Source organism: Toxorhynchites rutilus, chromosome 3 (assembly GCF_029784135.1).
Source record: "Toxorhynchites rutilus septentrionalis strain SRP chromosome 3, ASM2978413v1, whole genome shotgun sequence".
NCBI lineage: Eukaryota > Metazoa > Arthropoda > Insecta > Diptera > Culicidae > Toxorhynchites > Toxorhynchites rutilus.
In genome coordinates, this window is record NC_073746.1 from 191,547,700 (window position 1) to 191,572,821 (window position 25,122).

At 39.3% G+C, this 25,122-nt stretch overlaps 2 protein-coding genes across 6 annotated transcripts in view; both read right to left on the reverse strand.

Moving 5' to 3' along the window:
• LOC129779754 (putative fatty acyl-CoA reductase CG5065) overlaps window positions 1–13,096 on the reverse strand; it is an 81,294-nt gene extending 68,198 nt beyond the window's left edge. Inside the window, exon 1 of one of the 4 annotated variants that reach the window (XM_055787420.1) lies at window positions 13,046–13,096. In XM_055787420.1, coding sequence (XP_055643395.1) covers window positions 13,046–13,081 — 36 coding nt within the window. In that variant the 5' untranslated portion in view covers window positions 13,082–13,096. Of the gene's footprint in view, window positions 1–275; window positions 499–966; window positions 1,122–13,045 lie in introns of those variants that run through there. The other 3 variants (XM_055787421.1, XM_055787423.1, XM_055787418.1) reach the window with 3 other exon arrangements.
• Window positions 13,097–13,158: 62 nt separating this feature from the next.
• Window positions 13,159–25,122, reverse strand: part of LOC129779751 (uncharacterized) — a 141,339-nt gene continuing 129,375 nt past the window's right edge. For both annotated transcript variants that reach the window (XM_055787410.1, XM_055787411.1), the window contains one exon: window positions 13,159–13,980. In XM_055787410.1, coding sequence (XP_055643385.1) covers window positions 13,846–13,980 — 135 coding nt within the window. In that variant the 3' untranslated portion in view covers window positions 13,159–13,845. The remainder of the gene's footprint in view (window positions 13,981–25,122) is intronic.

Genomic DNA, 25,122 nt, shown 5'->3' on the forward strand with positions numbered 1-25,122 from the left:
GCAATTGAAGAAGAGTTAAATAATAACCAGCGAACACACTCTCTTGAGAAAACTTCGTGCGAAACTCGACCAAGTGGTCATTATACACTCGGCAAAAAAAAATAGCGAAACAATGTAAAATCAAAAATTCTTTTTCGAAAAAAATCATAGCAAGTTTTACTGTGAGCAAAATGTACCAGCTCTACTCGAGGAATTAACGGTTCTTTCATCTCGCTTTATGCGTTTGTCAGTCGCATAGAGCAAGGACATACAGACAATCCTTACAACTCACTCACTGGTTTCAAGAAATTGAAGAATCGATTTGTCCGTGTTATACATCTTCTCATATGAAGGCTTTCATTGCTGCCATATTAGTCATTTCATACCCTAATAACGTTTAATATCCAACAGTTCATCTCGCAGTTTACGAGCAAAATTTGGGTTCATTGCGCGAAAAACTCTCAAATAATGAATCGATGACGTAAATTGGCCGGCAAAATTTTAAGCATCACTACACTGTCATTTTTTTCTGGATTCCATTTTCACCTGCAAGCACTCGCACTATTCAGACTTTATTGTATTATTTATTGTATTGGTTCCAAACGATGATTAGTTGACGCCAAATATTTATCATTATGCATAAAAATGTAAATTTTGATAGAATTTTAAGGATACACCAGTACACCATGTTCTAAAATAACGCAATATATTAATTTGTAAAAATAATTCCAATTTTTGGGCATTTGTTCAAAAATGTGACTGGGGTTCAAACGGTAGAATGAAATGTACAATCTGCGCCATGTGTGTATTCGATAAAATCAGGTACGATTAATGCCGGCTGAAGATTAAAACACTTTGTATTAATGATTAATAGTCTATCACGAATGACTCGATTGTACTCTCTTGTTTCACATGTTTGTTTGTCGAAATTGCTGTTAAAACTGGTTTTCGTAAGAACAGCTAGTTTGAACTGTTAGAAACACGAACCTTCTTTGATACTTGCATAATAAGAACCAAAATGAAAACAAATAATGTAATCGTTATTCTTCAATGCGTACTAACAAACACAACGTTTTTAACTGAACTGAACCACTGAAAACGCATAATGGAAATATACTCCCCTTTGGTATGTTTAGATAGGAAAAATGACTGAATTAAGTGGGGAGGTCTCAGAGAAGAGCGACAATAAATATTAGTGCAGATGGCACTGTTTGTTCATATTCATTTTGAAATATTTTATGAAATATTTCAACTGCTCTGCTTTCTGCTTATATTATATACATAGTTCGTACCACGTGGGGAAATGCCATTTTTTTCGCATGAGCGCATGAAAAATTTAATATGACTGTTGAGAACCGGCTTTCTACAAAAACAAACAATTGTAAAATGATGAACTAAGTTAATTTGAGAGAGAAAAACGTAATGAAACCCCATTTCTCATATAGTATTTTTTTGATGATTACAGCGAAATTTATAAAAAAAAGCCCAAACAACATCATCGTGGAATACATTTTATACAACATAACACAAAATGAGCTGCAGTCCAGTTAAGACATGCCCAGTTAAAGAGCATTCCAATTAACGAACAGCGACGACTACTGTACCCGAAACCCTCGCAGATGTAATTTCTATCGTTCATGTGACAAAAATCACTATAGTAATGCAATCAACAAGTACATGCAAGGATTGCTCAATTTGGATTAACATTAAATCATCCAGTAAACAATACTGTCATTTTAACACGACACTCTTTTCGAATATGAATTTTACAAGGACAGAAACGGAAGCAGAAACGGAAATGATCACAGAAATGAAAACGAAAATGAACAAAAAAAAAGAAAACGGGAGCGACACTTTATTCGGCTATGACACGATTTTTTTTGCTATGCGTGAACGTCACCGAAAAAATTGACTGTTTACACCTCTGGCCCTGACGGGTTACTTCACCTCGGATCGGAAGAACCCATTTTGGATGTGTGGTCAATGCGCAGAGCTTTTCAAGAACTGACATCTCCGTTCGATCACCAACTTGGTCGATGAGAAATCACCTCTGGTTTCCGGAGACAAAATTCTGGCTCTAGTACTGAATCTCAGAACAAAACAAAATAAAATTTAATTTAAAATTAAAATAAAAATTAATTTATAAAGATTCTATGGTGTACCATATAAGGACTCAAATATATGGTACTAGAGATGGGCGAGCGCTCACGAGCCGCTCATTTAAGCCAGTACGTCAGAAAGAGCGTACGATCCACGGTTCTTTAAAAATGAGCCGCGGTTCTCAAATGAACGGCTCTTATATGTACGGCTCTTGAATGAACCACGGTTCAAAAACGACCCACGGTTCTTTTATGAGCCGTGGCTCTTTTTGAACCGCGGTCCATTTAAGAGCCGTTCATTTGAGAACCACGGTTCAAAAAAGAACTGCGGTTCATAAAAAAACCGTGTTTCCTTAAGAGCCGGCTTATTGATAAAGAACCGTGAATCGTATGCTCGTTCTGACGGACCGTGGCTTGCGGAGGTGCGGAAGAAATATATGTTTCCCATGCTGCGTTTTAAGCGGTTTCATTTAACTGTTTATATGTTTGTAAATTTTGGCGGATTACATATTTTCTCGAAACCCCACAAATATGGGTATCTAATGGAAGGACTTGACTAGTAGGGCACAGTAATTTATGTAAAATGGAAATCCAAGATGGCGGACGTTACAAAATGGCAGACAACTATTTTGGTCAAAACCTCATCAATATGGGTATCAGATGAACGGGCTTGACTAGTGAATCACAGTTATTTATAATAAATCCAATCCGCATATGGGTATCGAATGAAATGGTTTGACTAATATAATACAGTTAATCATAAAAACATTCCATTCGAAATATTTTAAAAACGTTTCGGATATAAAACGGGGAGAAAACTGTGTCGTTATCGAAAATTGCTATGTTCTCCCGACTGATAATTCGATATGATTATATGGATCAAGTGGAATCAGTTCTACGAAAGTACCACAAATCGTTGGTGATGAAGCGCTGTCATCTGTATGGGAAGAGTTTGATGCATCGGTTGGCAATCTTCGATCCTCACATGATCCAAAGCTGCTGCAACATCTATTATAGATGAACATTTAGCGGAACCACATTTGCTGTGACTAAGCGACCCTTCGTTTTGGTGGAATGAAAGGAAATCTATCTCTCCGCGGCTCTATCTTTTGATGTAGAACTACGTCTTTCAGGAAGGGTGCCAAATCAGAAAACAGGTCACATTTTTATGAAATAAAGTTCACGTTAATAACTATTTTCACTGTGAACGAATTCTCAGGATTTTTATACCAATCGAATCGGAAATTCTCTAAGATTTGTTTGATATGCTATACATAACAATTCGCCAATCTCTAAACGGTTTAAATTCATGAAAACTGGAAGAACTTCCTTTTTCCCCAAACATTTGTTCTACCGATTCGTGTACTAACCCTACACGTATTTCGAATGGTTATAACTCGAACATTTCTTAACAGATCGGAAAGATGTTTGCATCAATTTATAGGAAATATTTCTACGCATCTATCACAATTAATAAAATGTTATTTTCCATGAGATGAACAATTGAATAACTGTAAAATGTCAAGGGTTATCTAAACGCCCTAACTGCCAAGTTTTGATTGGCCCGATTTAAGGTGTCTCCAACACAGACTTCAAAATCGATGTGCCTGTGGAAATCCACTCTGCAAATATACGTGCATGTCGGGGGTATTTTTGTTCCCACTGAGCTGTGTTTCCCTAACACAGACTTTAAAATCAATGTGCATGGGGGAATCTGCTTTGTCAAAACATGCAAGTCAGGGGTATTTATTTCCCACTGAGCTGTGTTTCCCTAACACGGACTTCAAAAATAATGTGCCTGGGGGAACCCGCTTTGCAAATACATGGAAGTCAGGGGTATTTTTTGGTGTTAAGTACTTTTGTACTCGCTTGTCGTTGTGCAGACGGGAATATGTTTCCCTAAAACGTACTTTAAAACTGAGAAGCCTGGGAAAATCGTCATTTCAGATACTAGAGGTGAATGAACTTGTAAGTAAAATACAATGATCGTTTGACAATCCTTTCGTTCACATATTTTGGTAGTCCTATGCATCATATCAAACGTAAAAGGACGTTCATCAAATTTACTTGTAACGAAGAACATAATCTATTACAAAAATTTTGATGCAATATTCGAAGTGGTAAACAAGTGGATTGCATAATATAATAATTTCGTAGTTCTACGTCGAAAATATGTGGTCGTGTCCTAGATACAACCCCTTACTTTTTTTTTTTAAATATTATGTATTCCGGCGACTTCAGTACCATGTGAGCGAGTTTTTCCGGAAGCAAGACAAGTTTGCAGTGAAAGAAGTAGTAAACTTTGATCAGACATTGACAAGACCCCTCTGGTACAGGCAACACTGGTCACACCATTAATGGACGGATTAGAGCCCCCACACCACAGTCCTTTTTTCAGCCGACAGTTTGGTCGGATCGGCCTACTGGTGCAAAAACCGACCAATTGAATTGGTGTAATGTGTGCACATGCATACCTCTCCATACTGATTAAGAAGCCGACCGAACTATCGGTCGACAAGTCAGTCTGCAGTCTGCGGGGGCTCTTAGCGTGGAGACACACTAGACGGCTCTACCGCGCGATTTTCGCAATGACAAGTCGCAGCAGGAACTTCATGTAAAACACACTCAGCGGCTTTCGACAGTTTCACTATCTGCCATTATTATATTTTTATAGACGGATGCAAGACGAGTATATGGTACAAGGTACAACTGTTGGAACAGTAAGCCGATTAGGGGGGGGGGGTGTATAAAGACAGAATTGTGGAAAACGGAAGAGGGGATGTTTACCTGAACGAGAGGGAGAGAGAAGTTGATCACAAACGCCTGAAATATTGCATTTCTCGACAATTTGGATGGAATTCGAATATCCGCAGCTACATGACCGCAGAGTGTTGGTTCACCTGATAGTATATTTATTTTTTATTTTTTTTTTATTTTTATCCAAAATATATATTTTATTGAGGCTCATATGGCGTCAGCCTAACGGGGCCGGGAGTTCAATATTTTGACAATGTTTGCTTACAACTATGTTAGTAATATGTAACCGATTAAAGGGTGTGTCACATCAAATTGCATCACGGAAAAAAACGCTGTAGAAATTCGCCCAGTAGACCGATCCTTTTGAAAATTTTAGACAGTAAAATAAAAACTATTAAACAACTTTTGGCATTTTCTTTTTATTCATACTTCGAACCCAAGCCCGTATGCTCGCACCTTCCTCTTTACCCCGTCCATAAGGTTCTGTACAACGTCAGGTTGTAGTTTTTTTCTGAACAGAAATCCATTTTCTCTTGAAGTCCGCCTCCGATTTGACAGCTTTTGGGTTCTTCCGGGGGGCCTGCTTCATAATCGCCCAATATTTCTCTATTGGGCGAAGCTCCGGCGCGTTGGGCGGGTTCATTTCCTTTGGCACGAAGGTGACCCCGTTGGCTTCGTACCACTCCAACACGTCCTTTGAATAGTGGCACGAAGCTAGATCCGACCAAAAGATGGTCGGGCCCTCGTGCTGCTTCAATAGTGGTAGTAAGCGCTTCTGTAGGCACTTCTTAAGGTAAACCTGCCCGTTTACCGTGCCGGTCATCACGAAGGGGGCGCTCCACTTTCCGCAAGAGCAGATCGCTTGCCACACCATGTACTTTTTGGCAAACTTGGATAGTTTCTGCTTGCGAATCTCCTCCGGAACGCTGAATTTGTCCTCTGCGGAGAAGAACAACAGGCCCGGCAGCTGACGAAAGTTCGCTTTGACGTAGGTTTCGTCGTCCATTACCAGGCAATGCGGCTTCGTCAGCATTTCGGTGTACAGCTTCCGGGCTCGCGTCTTCCCCACCATGTTTTGCCTTTCGTCGCGGTTAGGAGCCTTCTGAACCTTGTATGTACGCAGGCCCTCCCGCTGCTTGGTCCGCTGGACGAATAAACTTGACAAATTCAGCTTATTGGCGACATCCCGGACCGAACTTCTCGGATCACGTCTAAACTGCTTAACTACGCGCTTGTGATCTTTTTCACTGACGGAGCATCCATTTTTGCCGTTCTTCACCTTCCGGTCGATGGTTAGGTTCTCGAAGTATCGTTTTAGTACTCTGCTGACCGTGGATTGGACGATTCCCAGCATCTTACCGATGTCCCGATGTGACAACTCCGGATTCTCGAAATGAGTGCACAGGATTAATTCACGAAGCTCTTTTTCGTTCGACGACATTTTTCCAAATTTACGAAAAATTGACAGTGAAGCATGGCCAACTTGATCTATACACTCTTATCGGATTATAAGCGAAAGCTGAAGATATAATTCCTAAAAATTAAATTTCTACAGCGTTTTTTCCGTGATGCAATTTGATGTGACACACCCTTTACTCGCGGTTGACTCGAGGTTAGTATTACAAGTGTTCTCATAATTGGTATGTCGCAGTCTTCGATGCTCTGTACGTGTGCCCGACACGGGATACTTCCTATTGGGATGCAGCTGACCATTAATCAGCAACGCCCCCCTAGTCTGTACCCCATATCTAGCGTGGTGCGTCTTTCTCGACTCGAGGAATCCAGGATAGAATGGTCACTAGCCGGCGCAATCATCGGCTCGTGTAGAGTTGTCATGAGTGGTACAACCTTTGGCTCTTGTTGAATGATCAGTGGACTGCCCAACCTTTGGCCCGTGTATCTGTAAAGAGTGTGTGTATGTATTGCCGCGACTAAGTAAAAGTTTATCGATCGGATAGGAGGGATATAAAACGGGGACACAACGAAGGAAACATCATTAAACGTTGACATCGGCGTTCCTGAGGAACAGGTATAGATGAAGCAGAAGATCAGGATCACGGCTACCTAAGATATCCCGGACGGGGATCTCCGATTGTCTGCCTTGTGCTCTCAGTGCTCTAGAGAGCTGAGAGCGAGCAGCATGGAACCGGATACACGACCAGACAACATGCTCGATGTCGTACATTTATTATTGGCTTGCTTTATTTACACCTTTCAAAAGCGCAAAAACACCAATACTCTCACAAAACCGTTGCGGTGCATCATCTTCATCGGGCCACCGCAGCGAACGAGGAACCGTACAACAGTGATTTTGGAACCGTACACACCCGCCCCGCCATGTGTGTTTTATCGCATTCACATTTCATTATCGAGGTCCCGCGGCGGTCTGTCTTTGCAAAATCCGCGCGGGTGAGCCGTCCAGTGTGTTCTTACGCTTATTGTCTACCCACCGTGAACTCAAACCAACGAAATTAGGCAGTAATCAGATATGCTATAAAGGTCTTCGCGTTAATATTAATAAGTAGCGTGCAGTTTGGGAGAAATTCAGAACAAAATTTTAGTTCACTTTATCTTCGAGTTCAATTTTGTGAAAAAAAAACATACAGAAAAACGGGTTTATATCAACAAAATTCACAAATTTGTCAATGTTTCTGAACACAACACTGCACGCTTTTTTATATGTGCGAGTAACTTTCGTGTACGATACAAAAAATCTAGCTCACCTATAGTATATGTCAAACCACGTTGAACTTAAACATCGTTACATGCATACATGATACATGAGAGAGAGAACTAATTCATTTTTTTATTAAATTGTTTATTTTTACAGGCTCAGTTACATAAGTTTGAAGAAGCCAAACTCTTAACTATATTTCCATTAGCATGCAGGGTTACCATATCTACAGAATAATCTGTATTCATACAGATTTTTCAGACTTTTTGAAACCAAGTATCTGTAGATACAGATTACAGATTTTTTTGGTTTTCATACAGATTTACAGAATTTTCAAAATAACGATCCGATCTTAGTTATGGCTTGATCTCAATCATATTTTTCCCAACCCACCATTTTTATTTGAATTAGTCTGAATGAGAGCCATTTTTGCATTCATGTGTAGCGTTTAGTACTGCTTCCTCATGTTCAATCTAAGATGAAAAAATGCAAAAGTCTGCGTCATCGGCTAGCTTCACAATAAATAAATAACCCTTCATCTTTTTCCTCCTAAAGTGAATGCGAATTTTTGCGTGAATACCATCAACATCGCCAAATTCATAATAACTATGCCAATCAATGATATTAAAGTTAAGATAATGCTTCATAATTGAACTTATAAATTTAACCCTTTGCGGTAGTATTAAATTTCCGCATGTGTCTTCTTCTTGAATGGCGTTAACCTTCCCTGTGGAACTTTTGCCGTCTCAACGTATGCATTAACTAGCGTTGTTTATTGATATTTAGTTGAGATTTCTTAAGCCAAATAACACTCCTTGAATGTATTCCGAGGGGCAAGCTCGCAAGTCGAAGGAAATTTCTTTGACGAAAAATCCCCCGGCCAGAACGGAAATCGAACCCGAACACCCGGCATGATAATGTGAGACGCTAACCACTCGGCCACGGGTGCACATGTGTCCGCATGTGTACTGGTCGCAATTATTTTTTCTTGAAAAAGCAGTAACGTATGACTTTGTGAGATTATGAAAGATGAACAAGTTTCCTTTATTTTTTTGTAAACTTCTGACTTCGACTACTGACTTCTACTGAACAATGATTTCATGTTTATGTTTAAAAAATAATTGCTTTGATTCTTAATCGTGTGATACCTTTCACATGTATCACAAAAATAATTAGTTTTGCGCCTTTCGCCTTTTATCTTTCTGTTTGTCTTATACAGAACACTGCTTTTTAAATCTACACAGTGCCGCAATACATGGAGTTTCCCATTAATCCTTTACTGGATGACAACTTTTGGTTATATTGATTACCGTTGTCTATTATTCATAGTAGCACCTTTTTGGTTCGTGAAAAAGTTCACAAGACATTAAAATTCGTTTAGTAAAAGTGTTAATGTTGCATTATTATAGTATTGGTATACTTCATTGCTGTGGTGGCTGATAACAGCCAAACGACCGCAAAGGGTTTATACTGATTTCGATACATTTTCTGAGAAAAAACTCAGATATAAAGATTTTTTGAGACCGAAAACACAGATTTTATTATGGCAACCTTGCTAGCATGTATTAACATGTTTCCTTAGTTCTATGATTAATAAAATAGGAAACCGATTACTCGCGGTCGACTTGTGTTCAGAAGGGTGACACATTTTCATTAGGAAAAGGATGGGATGTAAGGAGATTGTAACAATGTTCACACTCATACTCACATTCTCATTCACATTCACACTACACACTCAATTCTTAAAAACTATCCTTACATATAATATGTATTACAATTCAACTTATTCTAATGGAAGGGAACAGATAGATCGCAAAGGACGAAAAGAAGGGGAAAAGGATGTAAGAACAATCACACTCGAAGATCGATAGTTTTAAGGAAAACATATATTTGGGACATATAAACAAAATCTAGCCGAGCCAACACATCTCTCACCGGCACATTGGGCTGCCTTCCTCTGGCCCGAAGAGAGTTTTCCAAATTCGATCTGGCAACAACATATCCCTTGCACGACCAAACAACGTGTTTTGGTGTCGTGGTAACCTTGGCCACAAGCACAGATATTGCTGTCGGCAAGATTAATACGAAAGACTAACGAACAGTGATTGGACATGAGCCGAGAGAAGGTGCGAATAAAGTCCCGACTCAAGTCCAAACTTTTGAACCATGGTTTAAGGCTACCCTTAGGGATAATCGAGTGAAACCACCGGCCCAATTCATCTTCGTTCCACTTGCGTTGCCAGTTAGCGTTGCCTCTCATTACCCGGAATTGAGCAATGTGAAGGGACCCAGACAAAGGTGATGACATAACAGCGTCTGGATAAAGCACTCAAAATTTCTCGTATTCTCGAATCCCTTACATAGGTTCATAGAACTTGTACAAAAGGGGGCTTAAACATGAGCCCCTGGATTTCGGCACTCCATAACAATTTTTTATATTGAAGAAAATAATATATGTCCAGAAACTAACTAGCGAACAATTGAAACATCTCAACCCCTATCCTAACGGAAATACCGACTTCTAATTGGCCGAAATTGACGACACATGCGGCGGGTCCCTAACAGAGACATCAAAACCAAGCTGCCTGGGGGAAATCGACATTGCAAAAACATGAAAGTAGGGGGAACATTTGTTTCTTCCGAAATGTATTCCCTTACAGAGACATCAAAACCAAGCTGCCTGGGGGAAATCAACATTGCAAATACATGAATACATTTCGGTAGGAACAAAAGTTTCGGTAGGAACAAAAGTATTCCGTAACAGAAACATCAAAACCAAGGTTCCTGGGGGAAATCGGCATTGCAAGTATATGAAAGTTGGGGGCATTTTAATATTGCAAGTAAGGTGAATGATAATAATCAAGGTGTGTTCCCGCTCGAGAACGGGTCGTTTGGTTTAAGTTGTCTGTTATGTTATATTCATTTCCACCAAAGGAAAGTTTATACGGTGAGAAAAATTGGAAAGGTTAAGAAATATTAGAAAAAGAGATTGCTCTACATATAGTAATAGGTGTTGTTAGTCCAATTAAAATTCGCATTAAGTTGAATAAACACTCAGAAAGTAAAAATTATAAAAGAAAATTACCTTTTCCATTTGAATATGTTTTCTCTATATTAAAGTAACATGTTTTTACTGATGAGAAAAATTGATAATTGTGTTTGGTATTGGTAATTATCTTATATTACATTGGTGAGTTTTTTTTCTCTTTATTTCAACCATAAATAACACAGGAGGCATCTCGTTTAGGAGCGCGGTTTTTACACAGAGCGCGGTTTTTATCATATCTCGTTCCACCTCGGTATCTTTCATCTGATACGCACCATCCAACGACTATTTACCATCCGTCTGTCATCATCACTCGGTAGACGCTGGTGGAGTGAACAAACAATACCCAACAACCAAACAAAACAGCCCTTCCCAGGAGGCCACCAAATCATTATCAAAGAGTTTAAAGATGTAATTCTTCAAACATATCCAAAACCAACAGATAGCCTAACGGAATCCTACGTCAACTATGCGGTCGTGTCTCGGACACAACCCTCCTGTGACTTTTTCAGCAAGTTGAACTAAATTCTATCCGATCCCGGAGCAGAATTGTTACATGAAAGGAGAACAAGAGAGAATTCTACCATCGAAAACTCGGAATCAAGATCGCACCTATCTTATGAAATATCTCGAACGATTTTTTGTATGGGAACGGAATCGGGACAAACCTTCCGTGCAAAATTCAAAATCCATCGATGTGAATATTCCTCGCTTTCATTCGTTGAAGAGAGATTTCTCATGTTCCGAGCCACTTTACATAATTTCTTCATTGATGTTTCTCGTGACAAACCTCCCACGATATTTCGCCAATAAGCACGTTTTTTCCCTTTAATCAAGTTATTGAATTGATTTTCAAGGGCTAAATACGTTTGAAAATTCTCAATGGTTCCACGTTTTCGAAAAAACTTTAAATGCATTCGATTTATCCGGATAAAGCTTGGAACATTGGCTATCCCACCATGGATTGGGAAGTCTTCGACGAATAGTGGAAGGGTAACGAATTCATTTTGGGGGGGTCACTTCAATATACATTGAAGTCCATTTGACGGGGAAGAATGAAAAGCGATAGTCGAGTTTAGTCATGTTAACGGAGAAACTGCTGGAAGAAGTCAAAACTCATTTCCAAATGAATACAAAGGTGAATTTCTCCATAGTCTATCCTCAGTTGAATATAATTTTGCCGAGCCTTGGTTTTGAGGGATCCAGGGATCTCTACAAGACTGGTTTGTTGACTCGAAGGGGGAAAGATTTTGAGCTTTTGGATTGATTTTAGATAATATAAGTAGGAAGTGTATGGCAAGAATCGGTGCAGTCGGGAGTTGGAAAATTGCAGCCATGGATCGGGTTTATTGGCGAAAAATTGTGAAGAATGTCTAATCTCTCAATGGGATGAACTATCAATAAGTTCGAATACAACTTTTCATCGTTGTGTAGATGCGCACCATGTGCATTTTGTGAATTGGTGTTGGTGTCAGCTTTAGCCTCAGGCTAACCGACGCGCACGGTGTCGACTTGCTGTCATTTGCTGTTTGTTTACCGCGCACTATGGAGGAGTGCCACGATGTCGTAGTAAAGTTGTTTGCGAGAGGCGAGAGACCCAGCGACCTAATCCGGCGCTTGAAATCCCACGATCGATGCGGGAGACCGTAGTTGACCTAGATGTGTCGATCGGGACGGTCCACACCATCATGACGAAGGACCTGGGATACAAGCAGTACACAAACGCAGGGTTCATGAAATAACGAAGGCTACAAGGCTGGACAGTGCCAAACTGATATTTTCGCGGCACGCAGATCAGGAGTTCGTGTTTTCTGATGAGAAACTCTTTGTTTTGCAACAGGCGCACAATGTCCAAAATGATCGGCTGTGAGAGTCCACGTTGGTCAGCTTTCCTTGTCTCGCATGAACATGGTCTGCACATTTGCACATGAATATTGAACAATTCCTCCATGCAAAGGCTCCCTAAAGAACACGACGCCATCGTAAACAAACAAAAATGGCAGCAATGGAAATTGTTTTGAAGGGAAAATGTCATACAAAGTGTATTAAATTTTGGTAGATTCCTGTTTTCCTGTGCCATGACATGCTATTTTTGTGCCATTTTTTTTTTGCCAGGCACGGCCCCTGTGCAAAATTGCATGCACTCTACACACAGCGCTAGCGATTAAAAGTTTAAAAAAACATACCTAGTTTATTCGGTAAGTTGTTGACTTGTTTTATTATCTTCACTGTTTGGGTTTCAAAGAAAAAAAATGCTGAATAAATTACCCATCTAATGGTATATAGTATAACATATATCGCAATAATTTTGCGTAATATGCATTTGAAATCCTTTCATTTGTCTTTATATTTTCTGTACACTGAACCCCCTATAAAAAATCAATAACGTAGTCCTACGTCAAAATGGGATATACCATAATTTTCATAATAATGAACGCGTTTTACAACCAACAGGAAAATGTATATATTATCTAAAATAATAAAACTTACCCGTTTGTTGTGAACATTGTCATTGTAAACGAACATTTCTACACTGTGTATGAATACACTTTTATTGGAGTCTGCGATAGTTCTTTCATTCTTCAATAATGCTACATCTGATGTGAAATTATTATGAAATTATTTGCGTAGTAGCATTCCAGGGAATAGTTATCATAGATAATAAACTCATCATATATTTTGTATTATATTTTTTGCACTTTAGTTAGACGTATCCTGTTATCAGTTTTGCAGTTACATTTGAAACATTTAAGAGTTAAATGCTGTCATATGATGGAAGCCATCAAAGCAAAGATGTGATTTAATATGAAAATGGATTTTGACTCACATTTCCCAAAGCTTGTCTTTTAGTTTTACTTTAGTACTAGATCCACGTGATGTATCCTACGATTCGTAATTATTTACAGCTTTATTAAAAGTTAAGTATTAAAGGACATTTTTTTCTAATCTAACATTTAATTTTCGTAAGTCAATAAAAGAATCTAATACAACGCAACAACATATATAGATTTGAAGAACGTGACATTCTAAGTTAGAACATAAACAAATAATGGTTTATTCTCACTTAATGGAACGTCGCCTGGATATTCTCCTTTGTAATTAGCAACACTCACATATACTAGCACCGTCAATGATCTTCAGCGAACGTCCACGATCAATATTTGACTTTTTCACTACAAATATGATTTGCTGGCAAGGTTGCCGATCTGTACGGCTTAATTGACGTTCCGTTGAAAGGTAACGGATCTCAATATCGACAAGACATATTCTATTAAGATACTTAACAATTATTATAATCTTATCTTTTCTAAAGCACATTTGAGAGCCGTGTTAATATCGTTGAAAACCGGAATACCGTGTCGTTTTGCAAGATCGACGAGATATGCTCGACCACGATTATAATCCTTTAGAGCTGAATCTGAAAGCTGAAATGCAAAAACTAAACTTAGTTCATGATTTTTTATCACAACATAAAGAACTATTCGTTGATATTCCGATGAAACGCTGAAAAATGGGTTGCGAATTTATGTCAGGATGCATGGTGCAGGTCGTAAATCTTTCGGACTTGGAGCAATTTTTTTTTATTTCGTAATTTTTAAATGTGATTATGTCAATTATCAAAGGAATACTTTGGAAGTATGCCTCTAATAGAGAGTCATGGTAAACAACTTCCATGTATTTCAGTTACTACATTCCACGGCATACAAAAGAAGGCAGTCTATTCCCGCTAGTAAACAACCGATTTGGATGTAAACATGTGACGTCACAATTATCCATGAACTGTGTGACACATAGCAAGAGGAATTTTGCAGTGCGAGTTTAACTGTTGAAATGGTGAAGTGCGCTGTTATTAATTGTCGGAATTACGAAGGCTATAAACTGTCCTTTGCAAAGTTAAAATACTTTTGGTTTCCGCGTGAAGAAAAATTGAAATTGGCATGGTTGGAAGCTTGTGGCAGAGATCCAGGTGCAAAGCAACATATGAAAATATGTTCGGAACATTTCCTGGAGCGGGATTACAAGCTGCAGGATATTCTTCTAAACACGGAAATTTCAAAGCGATAATTGAAACCAGGTGCAATCCCCAGCGTCATCTTAACACCGAAGGATAAAATTCCTGCGTTACCTTTGTAAGTGGAATCGTATATACATTAGAATGCATTCATTCAATAGAATTTTTATTCCAGTCATGAAATTTCGAAGGGAAACATACGTGCCGCAGAAGTGTGTCCTGTGAATGGTACCACGGCGTTCAATCGGGAAGATATTGCTGTCCAATCATCGAGCGCTCGGAAGGATGTTGCAGTACAATCATCAAATCCGACTATTTTCCATGACGTTTGCGTTCAGTCCACTATTTGTACCAAGACAAAGGCTGTTCAAACGGGGTAATTAACTGATCAGTTTATTTTATTGACATTTGTTTTGCATTTGAAACATTTCTTTTAGCAAAAGACTGGAGAGTTATCTGCGAAGGCAAAATTTGGAATTGAAGAACAAGTTAGATACAGAAAAACGGAAAAATAAGGTGTACGTTTCCCAGCTTCAGAAGTCGCAAACATTAATTTGTAATGTTTCGAAGATATTTTCGAATGGGCAGCTGCGAAAATTGAGAGACCCTCATCAGCGACGGGTAAAATGGACATCTGATGATATATCCCGTGCAATTTCTTTACATGCTGCTGGAGCTAAAGCATACCGATTACTCTTGTAACGAGGGTTTCCTCTGCCTGCAGTTTCGACCCTCCATAGTTGGGCAGGAAAATTAAACCTTTTTCCAGGTGTTTTAAAGCCAGTGCTGAGACTATTGGCAAATAGTGAATATTGCGAAAAAGAACGAGTTTGCATTTTATCATTCGATGAAATGAAGGTCAAATCTGCATATGAGTACCACATGAGTTGCGACAAAATTTTGAAACCGTCAAAGTTCGTCCAAGTTGGAATGATCCGTGGATTATACAAAAATTGGAAACAAGTCATCTACTACAATTTTGATACTGTTATGACATCAACTATAACATCGAACATAATCGTAGCACTCAAAAAAATTAAATTTCACGTTGTTGCGATTGTTTGTGATATGGGCCCCACCAACATGGCACTTTGGCGAGTGCTTCACATCAGTTGCGAGAAACCATATTTCACCGTGGACGATTTGAGAATTTTCGCTTTCGCAGATCCTCCACATATCATGAAACTTATTCGAAATCATTTCCTGGATACTGGTTACTTTTTAGATAGAGATGAAATAAGACACTGGATATCCTCCAAGCCGGTGGTCGAGTTGTTGAAACTCCAACCAAATGAACTGAAAATTTGCCATAAAATCACATCGACCCATTTAGATGTCAAAGATGCTGCGCGTCAAAAAGTTAAATACGCGGTACAGCTTTTATCGAATACTGTTTCACAAGGAATCAAGAGAGCTATGGGCCTAGGCGCGGTAACATCACAAGATGCTCTGATAACCAGTGATTTTATAAAAATAATGAATGACTGGTTTGATTTATTTAATTCATCATCGGCAACGAAGGATATGAGAGAAAGACTAAGTGTATTCGACTATACAAACCAGGTCCATCAAGTAATCATACGTAAGACCAATCAACTAATTTCTGACTTACGAGTTCCAAATAAGCGCACCCTTTTACCATGTCAAAAAGGTATTCTAGTGAACAATGCAGCACTGGTTGGTTTGTCAGAATGGCTTCAAACCACATATGGAAATTCATATATATTAACGAGACGATTACAACAAGATGATCTTGAACGCTTCTTTGGAACGATTCGCTTGAGAGGTGGCTTACATGACCACCCAACTGCATTGGAATTCACATACAGATTGAGAAACAGTATATTAGGTAAACTTCTTTAATTTTCGAATGAATTTATGTAAAATTTCACTTAACATAAAAATAAAAACAGTCTTAGATTGTTAGGGATTTTCAGAATTGACTTTTGAACAGAAACAAAATTTTTAAGAGATTTTCTTATTTAGGTCGCTCTGATGCAACTCAGTAACGTTGAGGAATCATGAAGAGTACGATGAAGAGCAATTCACTGGTTCTTTGTTGCGAAATATTGCGAGCGATGAAGTGGAAAAAACTGGATCGGAAAGAATACTGGATTGCGACAATTCAATCGATGTTGATTTGGAACAAGAAGACTTTTCATCCTCATGCTTTTCCGAGTTAGAAGAGGATGCGATTGAGTATATTTCGGGATATATTGTCAAAAAGCTCAAACTGCAGATATCATCACCGGATGAATCCGTTTTCACTTGGGTAGATCAAGTTTCCGAAGGAGGATTGACAAAACCGGTGCGTGGTTTCACCGCCAGGATAATGTTATTAGATAACGTATTCAAATAAGTTTATGGCGAAACGTTTGACATAGAGAAAAAAGCCATTGAAGCTTGTCTGAATATGTCTAAGGATGTAGATCTACCATACAATGCTAAAAAACTGTTTTTCAGAACACGCTTGTATATTCGTATCAGAAATCTTAACCGAAATATTGTAAATGTTACAAAAAAAGGGAAGAAAAATAAAAAAGATTGTTAGGTAAATCTCGTTTGTTTACAAAAGCGATAGAGATGACATCATCGCAGAAGTGTCATTTTCCGGAATATATCACCTTATATTTATGTACACCGTGCTACATTCATTCTGTCTCATTCCATAACACAATCTTTCAAAGCCTACTGGTCCACATCTATAGAGTAATTTTTCTTCTTTTGCGTTCTTTTAATTCGTAATTTCAACATTCAGAATTCAAAATTCATTTGAAAAGCTCAGCATATTCGCATAATTTCTATATTTACCAGGAACGTGTTCTTACGTGTTCAAAATTCCTTTTTTTTTTGATTCCATGGTTGATAAAAAAAAACCCATTCGTGAGTCCTATTGTCCAGTAATCCCTACCTGAAGTACGAGTAACCATAGTGAAGATCTGGTAACCAACCCTGGTGCGATCTTGGTTGTTTGCTGACAGAGAAAAGTAACCATATGATCGTCTGTTTACCATTGAGGTGGGGTTCAAAACAGCGTCTGTTCCCTGCCTCAGGGGTGACTGATCATTTTCCTCGTGCCAGCGTGGGACTCTAAACAGAGCTGTGCACGATGATCCTCTGGTGAGACAGGGGATGTCTCATATACATAGACATTTTGATGAAAGAATCGGGGAGGTAATCGAAAGGTGGAGAGAGCACTACGATGAACACCTGAGAAGCGCGCCAGGAGAACAAGACGATGTTAAAGAGGACTACGCTGGTGCAGTGAATAATGACCACGTACCCCCTTCTATGATGAGTGAAGTTAAGGGGGCTATTATCAGCTAAGGAACAACAAAGCAGTTGGCAAGACTCGTTCAAGCAACGATGAACCGTATGCGGCGGTGTGCGGATCTCAGGCGATCAGTAATCGTTTAAGGCGCATAGAGGACTTCGACAAGGACCGAGGGGATAATAAAACTAAGCGGGGAGAGACTTAACGGATATTGGTGAAAATCGAGGTGTTATGAAAGAAACCTAATGATTTTTTATTGCTGTAGAATGGTCGTACCTTGGATTTGAAAACTCTCATTAAATTCTGCACAGTAGTCTTCGTGCACTTTCTAAACGCTGCTAACCAATTCTGCCTGAAGTCTGACATGTTCCGAGACATTGTACCACCTCTCTTCATTTTTTTTTTCATACACAGTTAGCGCTCAACTTCCGAGTCGATAAGTCGATTTTATCAGACGAGAAGATTTTGGAAGCCGTTCACAGACTATTTGATACTTTGTTGGTTTCTTTCATCTACGCTATCCGCGACGGCACTTTCCGTGATGCCGCGTCGCGAAAATACGTTTCGCGTCGACTACTCGCAATTTCCGAAATTGCTTTCTCATGACGAGATCCATAAGTTCGTTGGAAAAGAACTCGGACTTACACGTGAGAATGTTCTGCAACTTCAGCCAAGCAGACGGCTTGCATGTACCTTCGTCAAGGTCAACAACCTCCAACTTGCTGAACAAATAGTGGAGCAGCACGACAACAAGCACGAGTTCGTGTTTGAAGGGAAATCATACAAATTACGAGTTACGATGGAGGACGGTGCGGTAGAAGTAAATTTGCTTGAGCTACCCGAGAGCGTCACCAATGATCAGATTGCTGATTTTCTCACCGAGTACGGCGAAGTCGTCAGTATTCATGACCTACTGTGGGATGACCGATACAGCGACTTCGGTGGTATTAAAACCGGGGTTCGTATTGTTCGGATGGTGGTTACGAAAAACATTCCTTCTCTCGTGACAATCCAGGGAGAAGAGACTGCGGTGAAATATAAGGGGCAACGGCAAACGTGCCTACACTGCCATGAGTTTGTACGCATTGGCATTCCATGTGTACAAAACAAGAAACTGCTGGTGCAGAAGCTCGCAGCAGACCAATCATACGCTAGCGTAACGAAGGGCAACCCGACAAAACCTCAACACACCAAACCAACAAATCTTCGTAAACCATCGTCAGCTTCATCAAAACGTTTGACAAAGAGTCCGCTCACTGTCGGTCACTACGACAACACGCGTCTGAAGCCAAATTTCTCTGAAATGAGTGGGACAAAAACCGCAGTACAACAACAAAATAACACGATGCCACCCCCCACTACACCTTCAACAACGATACCATCCGCAACACAAGCTGTAATCCAGCTATCGCCCATCTCACCGAACGCCACCACGTCGCATCGTAGACCCGATGGCAACGAAACAGACAATTCACAAGCTTCCCAAGGCTCGAATGGCAGCCGACGCTCGCGTAGACAACCACCAGGCAAGAAAATGCGTCACTACGGAGAAGACGTCATCTTCACCGAACACGTACATGTTAGAATCTCCGACGAAGAAATCCAATAAAATGGAGTACGTCAGTTGTAACATCGGGACGATCAATATAAATACCATCACCAACCAAACCAAGCTAAACGCCCTTCGCACGTTTGTTCGCACAATGGAGTTGGATATTGTGTTTTTGCAGGAGGTAGAGAATGAGCAGTTTAGTCTTGCCTGGCTACAACGTTGTCTGTAATGTCGACCACTCAAGGAGAGGAACGGCAATCGCTTTAAAACAACACATCAAATTCTCACATGTAGAGAAGAGTCTAGACGGAAGATTACTCGCCCTCCGTGTCCACAACACAACGCTCTGTAATGTGTATGCCCCATCAGGTTCCGTTCTCCGTGCTGAAAGAGAGCGGTTCTTCAACAACAGCATTGCCTATTACCTTCGTCATCGGACCGACCACGTCGTCTTAGGTGGCGATTTCAACTGCGTGATTCGTCAATGCGATGCGACGGGGCAAAATTCGAGTCCCGCTCTTCTAGCCACCGTTCAGCAGTTACATCTGCATGATGTGTGGCAACGACTTATCACTACACCAGAAGGTGTTGAACGTTTTTATCTCATCACGGACATGGTACATGGCAGCAAATCTGTCTCCAATGGCAGCACACGTGGCAAAACTGACAACCATTATGCGACGCTTTCTTTTCCGTGGTGCGTGTGCAACCATCCCAATGGAGCAGCTAGCGCGAAGACAGGAGGATGGCGGTCTCAACCTTCAATTGCCAGCGATGAAGTGTAAGGCGCTGTTAATCAATCGGCACCTACACGAAATGAGCTCCCTTCCCTATTACAATTCCTTCCTCTCCCAAACAACCGTCCCCCCTCAGACCTTCCTTGCCTAAAGCTTATCCTAAATCATCATCCAAATTTCCCCTTCCAAATCCGAGAGCAGCCTTCCGCCAATCTCATCAATTGTTTCTTCATAGAACGTACAGCAAAACCGAAAGTGGAAATAGCAAATCCTGCAATTAACTGGCCCCGTGTGTGGAAGAATATTGCTGTTCGGAAGTTATTGCCTTCACAACGTAGTCTTCTTTACATGTGGGTAAACGAAAAATTCTCGCACCGGCGACTGGTGTTCGTTATGAGGAGAATGGACGATGAAAATTGCTTACACTGTTCTTCGAGTGTCGAAACAATACAGCACAAATTTTTTGGCAGTCGGAGAGTACGAGATGCTTTCAATGTGTTACAACAAAAGCTGCTAGTGGTATCTGGTAGACAACGCGCACTCCATTTAGAGAATCTCCTTCGGCCGTCGTTGGAGGGGTTTGAAACGAATGAACGAATTTTGATAATGAAACTGTTATTGACATATATCACCTTCATTGATAGTAGTAATGGTAGGATTGATATAGATGAGTTGAAATTTAGTTTTGAAGTCGAGATTGAATCAACCATGTAAATAATTTTTACCAAACAAAAACAGGAAGTGGGTTATATCTATGGTATAACCGCAAGGGTGACGTAGGACTATCGTTGATTTAGAGATCATTTGTTTGAAGTTGAATCTAAATCCATTCTGAATGAATGAATAAATGAATATTTGGGGGACTTCGTAAACAAGAGCGTTACGTTGGAGGCACAAGGTTTTATGCATCTAATATAGGATACGAAACACCTTGTTCTGAAGAATAATCTTCAGAAGCTTTCCTGCTAACTGTACTTGATTGACAAATCACAAACCCAAATGTATTATATGGATATTTTATGGATAGAAAACATTAAAATAAACTCTTTCGCTTGAATGTAATTTTCAATTCCAAGGGGAACTGGCAGATTATTTTCAGTAACGATTAGATATTTCCACATTTTCCTCGATACTGGAGGCCCACCAGTGGTTAATGCTAATTCGATAACCATCTGTTAATAGCACTTGCTTGAGACATATTTGGTCACAGTGTTACATGGATAGAAAACATTCAAATAAACTTTTTCACATGAATGTATTTTTAAATTCCCAGAGGAACTGGCAGATTATTTTCAGTAACGATTAGATATTTCCACATTTTCCTCGATACTAGAAGCCCACCAGTGGTTTATGCTAATTCGATAACCATCTGTTAATAGCACTTTCTTGAGACATATTTGGTCACAGTGTTACATGGATAGAAAACATTCAAATAAACTCTTTCACATGAATGTATTTTTAAATTCCCAGAGGAACTGGCAGATTATTTTCAGTAATGATTAGATATTTCCACATTTTCCTCGATACTGGAAGCCCACCAGTCGTTTATGCTAACTCGATAACCACCTGTTAATAGCACTTGATTGAAACATATTTGGTCACAGTGTTACATGGATAGAAAACATTCAAATAAACTCTTTCACATGAATGTATTTTTAAATTCCTAGAGAAACTGGCAGATTATTTTCCGGATCTTTCTCGATGCTGAATGGCATCCAAACGGAAAAAATTCCGTGCGTGTATGTATATGTGTAGCGGCTGCTTCGATGGTCACCTTCTCTTCTCCTGAAGGATCGGCTTCTCTGTGCTCCCTCACAGTTTCAAACAAACTGCTCGCGTTTCAGGGCAGATCTCGATCCTTCGCCGTCCAGCATCCTCAGCAACGATGTTGTCTTGTCGATGTCCTCACGAAAAATAAATGCGTCTCACCACCAGAATATCGCTTAAGTATGCTTTTGTGCGTGATTGAATCGAGAGAAGGCGTGGTTTACGATGGCAATTTGGAAGGCAAACTAGAGGGGAATGAACTCTCTGAGCTCGGAACTTTCGGCGACTGAGCAATAATCGATTGCGGGCGCATACAATATTGAATACGGAAATATCCTACTGATGAGGAAGAATAATCTTCAGAAGCTATCCTGTTAATTGCGATTGATTGAAAAATCACAAAACCAAATGTATTTGGTCACAGTGTTACATGGATGGAAAACATTCAAATAAACTCTTTCACATGAATGTATTTTTAAATTCCCAGAGGAACTGGCAGATTATTTTCAGTAATGATTAGATATTTCCACATTTTCCTTGATACTGGAAGCGCACCAGTGGTTAATGCTAACTCGATAACCATCTGTTAATAGCACTTGCTTGAGACATATTTGGTCACAGTGTTACATGGATAGAAAACATTCAAATAAACTTTTTCACATGAATGTATTTTTAAATTCCCAGAGGAACTGGCAGATTATTTTCAGTAACGATTAGATATTTCCACATTTTCCTCCATACTGGAAGCGCACCAGTGGTTAATGCTAACTCGATAACCATCTGTTAATAGCACTTGATTGAAACATATTTGGTCACAGTGTTACATGGATAGAAAACATTCAAATAAATTCTTTCACATGAATGTATTTTTAAATTCCTAGAGAAACTGGCAGATTATTTTCAGTAATGATTAGATATTTCCACATTTTCCTCGATACTGGAAGCTCACCAGTGGTTAATGCTAATTCGATAACCATCTGTTAATAGCACTTGCTTGAAACATATTTGGTCACAGTGTTACATGGATAGAAAACATTCAAATAAATTCTTTCACATGAATGTATTTTTAAATTCCTAGAGAAACTGGCAGATTATTTTCAGTAATGATTAGATATTTCCACATTTTCCTCGATACTGGAAGCTCACCAGTGGTTAATGCTAATTCGATAACCATCTGTTAATAGCACTTGCTTGAAACATATTTGGTCACAGTGTTACATGGATAGAAAACATTCAAATAAATTCTTTCACATGAATGTATTTTTAAATTCCTAGAGAAACTGGCAGATTATTTTCAGTAATGATTAGATATTTCCACATTTTCCTCGATACTGGAAGCCCACCAGTGGTTTATGCTAATTCGATAACCATCTGTTAATAGCACTTGCTTGAGACATATTTGGTCACAGTGTTACATGGATAGAAAACATTCAAATAAACTCTTTCACATGAATGTATTTTTAAATTCCCAGAGGAACTGGCAGATTATTTTCAGTAATGATTAGATATTTCCACATTTTCCTCGATACTGGAAGCCCACCAGTCGTTTATGCTAACTCGATAACCACCTGTTAATAGCACTTGATTGAAACATATTTGGTCACAGTGTTACATGGATAGAAAACATTCAAATAAACTCTTTCACATGAATGTATTTTTAAATTCCTAGAGAAACTGGCAGATTATTTTCCGGATCTTTCTCGATGCTGAATGGCATCCAAACGGAAAAAATTCCGTGCGTGTATGTGTATGTGTAGCGGCTGCTTCGATGGTCACCTTCTCTTCTCCTGAAGGATCGGCTTCTCTGTGCTCCCTCACAGTTTCAAACAAACTGCTCGCGTTTCAGGGCAGATCTTGATCCTTCGCCGTCCAGCATCCTCAGCAACGATGTTGTCTTGTCGATGTCCTCACGAAAAATAAATGCGTCTCACCACCAGAATATCGCTTAAGTATGCTTTTGTGCGTGATTGAATCGAGAGAAGGCGTGGTTTACGATGGCAATTTGGAAGGCAAACTAGAGGGGAATGAACTCTCTGAGCTCGGAACTTTCGGCGACTGAGCAATAATCGATTGCGGGCGCATACAATATTGAATACGGAAATATCCTACTGATGAGGAAGAATAATCTTCAGAAGCTATCCTGTTAATTGCGATTGATTGAAAAATCACAAAACCAAATGTATTTGGTCACAGTGTTACATGGATGGAAAACATTCAAATAAACTCTTTCACATGAATGTATTTTTAAATTCCCAGAGGAACTGGCAGATTATTTTCAGTAATGATTAGATATTTCCACATTTTCCTTGATACTGGAAGCGCACCAGTGGTTAATGCTAACTCGATAACCATCTGTTAATAGCACTTGCTTGAGACATATTTGGTCACAGTGTTACATGGATAGAAAACATTCAAATAAACTTTTTCACATGAATGTATTTTTAAATTCCCAGAGGAACTGGCAGATTATTTTCAGTAACGATTAGATATTTCCACATTTTCCTCCATACTGGAAGCGCACCAGTGGTTAATGCTAACTCGATAACCATCTGTTAATAGCACTTGATTGAAACATATTTGGTCACAGTGTTACATGGATAGAAAACATTCAAATAAATTCATTCACATGAATGTATTTTTAAATTCCTAGAGAAACTGGCAGATTATTTTCAGTAATGATTAGATATTTCCACATTTTCCTCGATACTGGAAGCTCACCAGTGGTTAATGCTAATTCGATAACCATCTGTTAATAGCACTTGCTTGAAACATATTTGGTCACAGTGTTACATGGATAGAAAACATTCAAATAAATTCTTTCACATGAATGTATTTTTAAATTCCTAGAGAAACTGGCAGATTATTTTCAGTAATGATTAGATATTTCCACATTTTCCTCGATACTGGAAGCTCACCAGTGGTTAATGCTAATTCGATAACCATCTGTTAATAGCACTTGCTTGAAACATATTTGGTCACAGTGTTACATGGATAGAAAACATTCAAATAAACTCTTTCACATGAATGTATTTTTAAATTCCCAGAGGAACTGGCAGATTATTTTCCAGCAATGATTAGATCTTTCCGGAACTTTCTCGATGCTGAATGGAAAGCCAAACGGAAAGAATTCCGCGCGTGTATATGTGTGTAGCGATGTCTTCCCGGGGAACCGTTTGTGGCATCACTCTCCTCCTGATGGATTCCCTTCTGGTCTAGGATGCACAA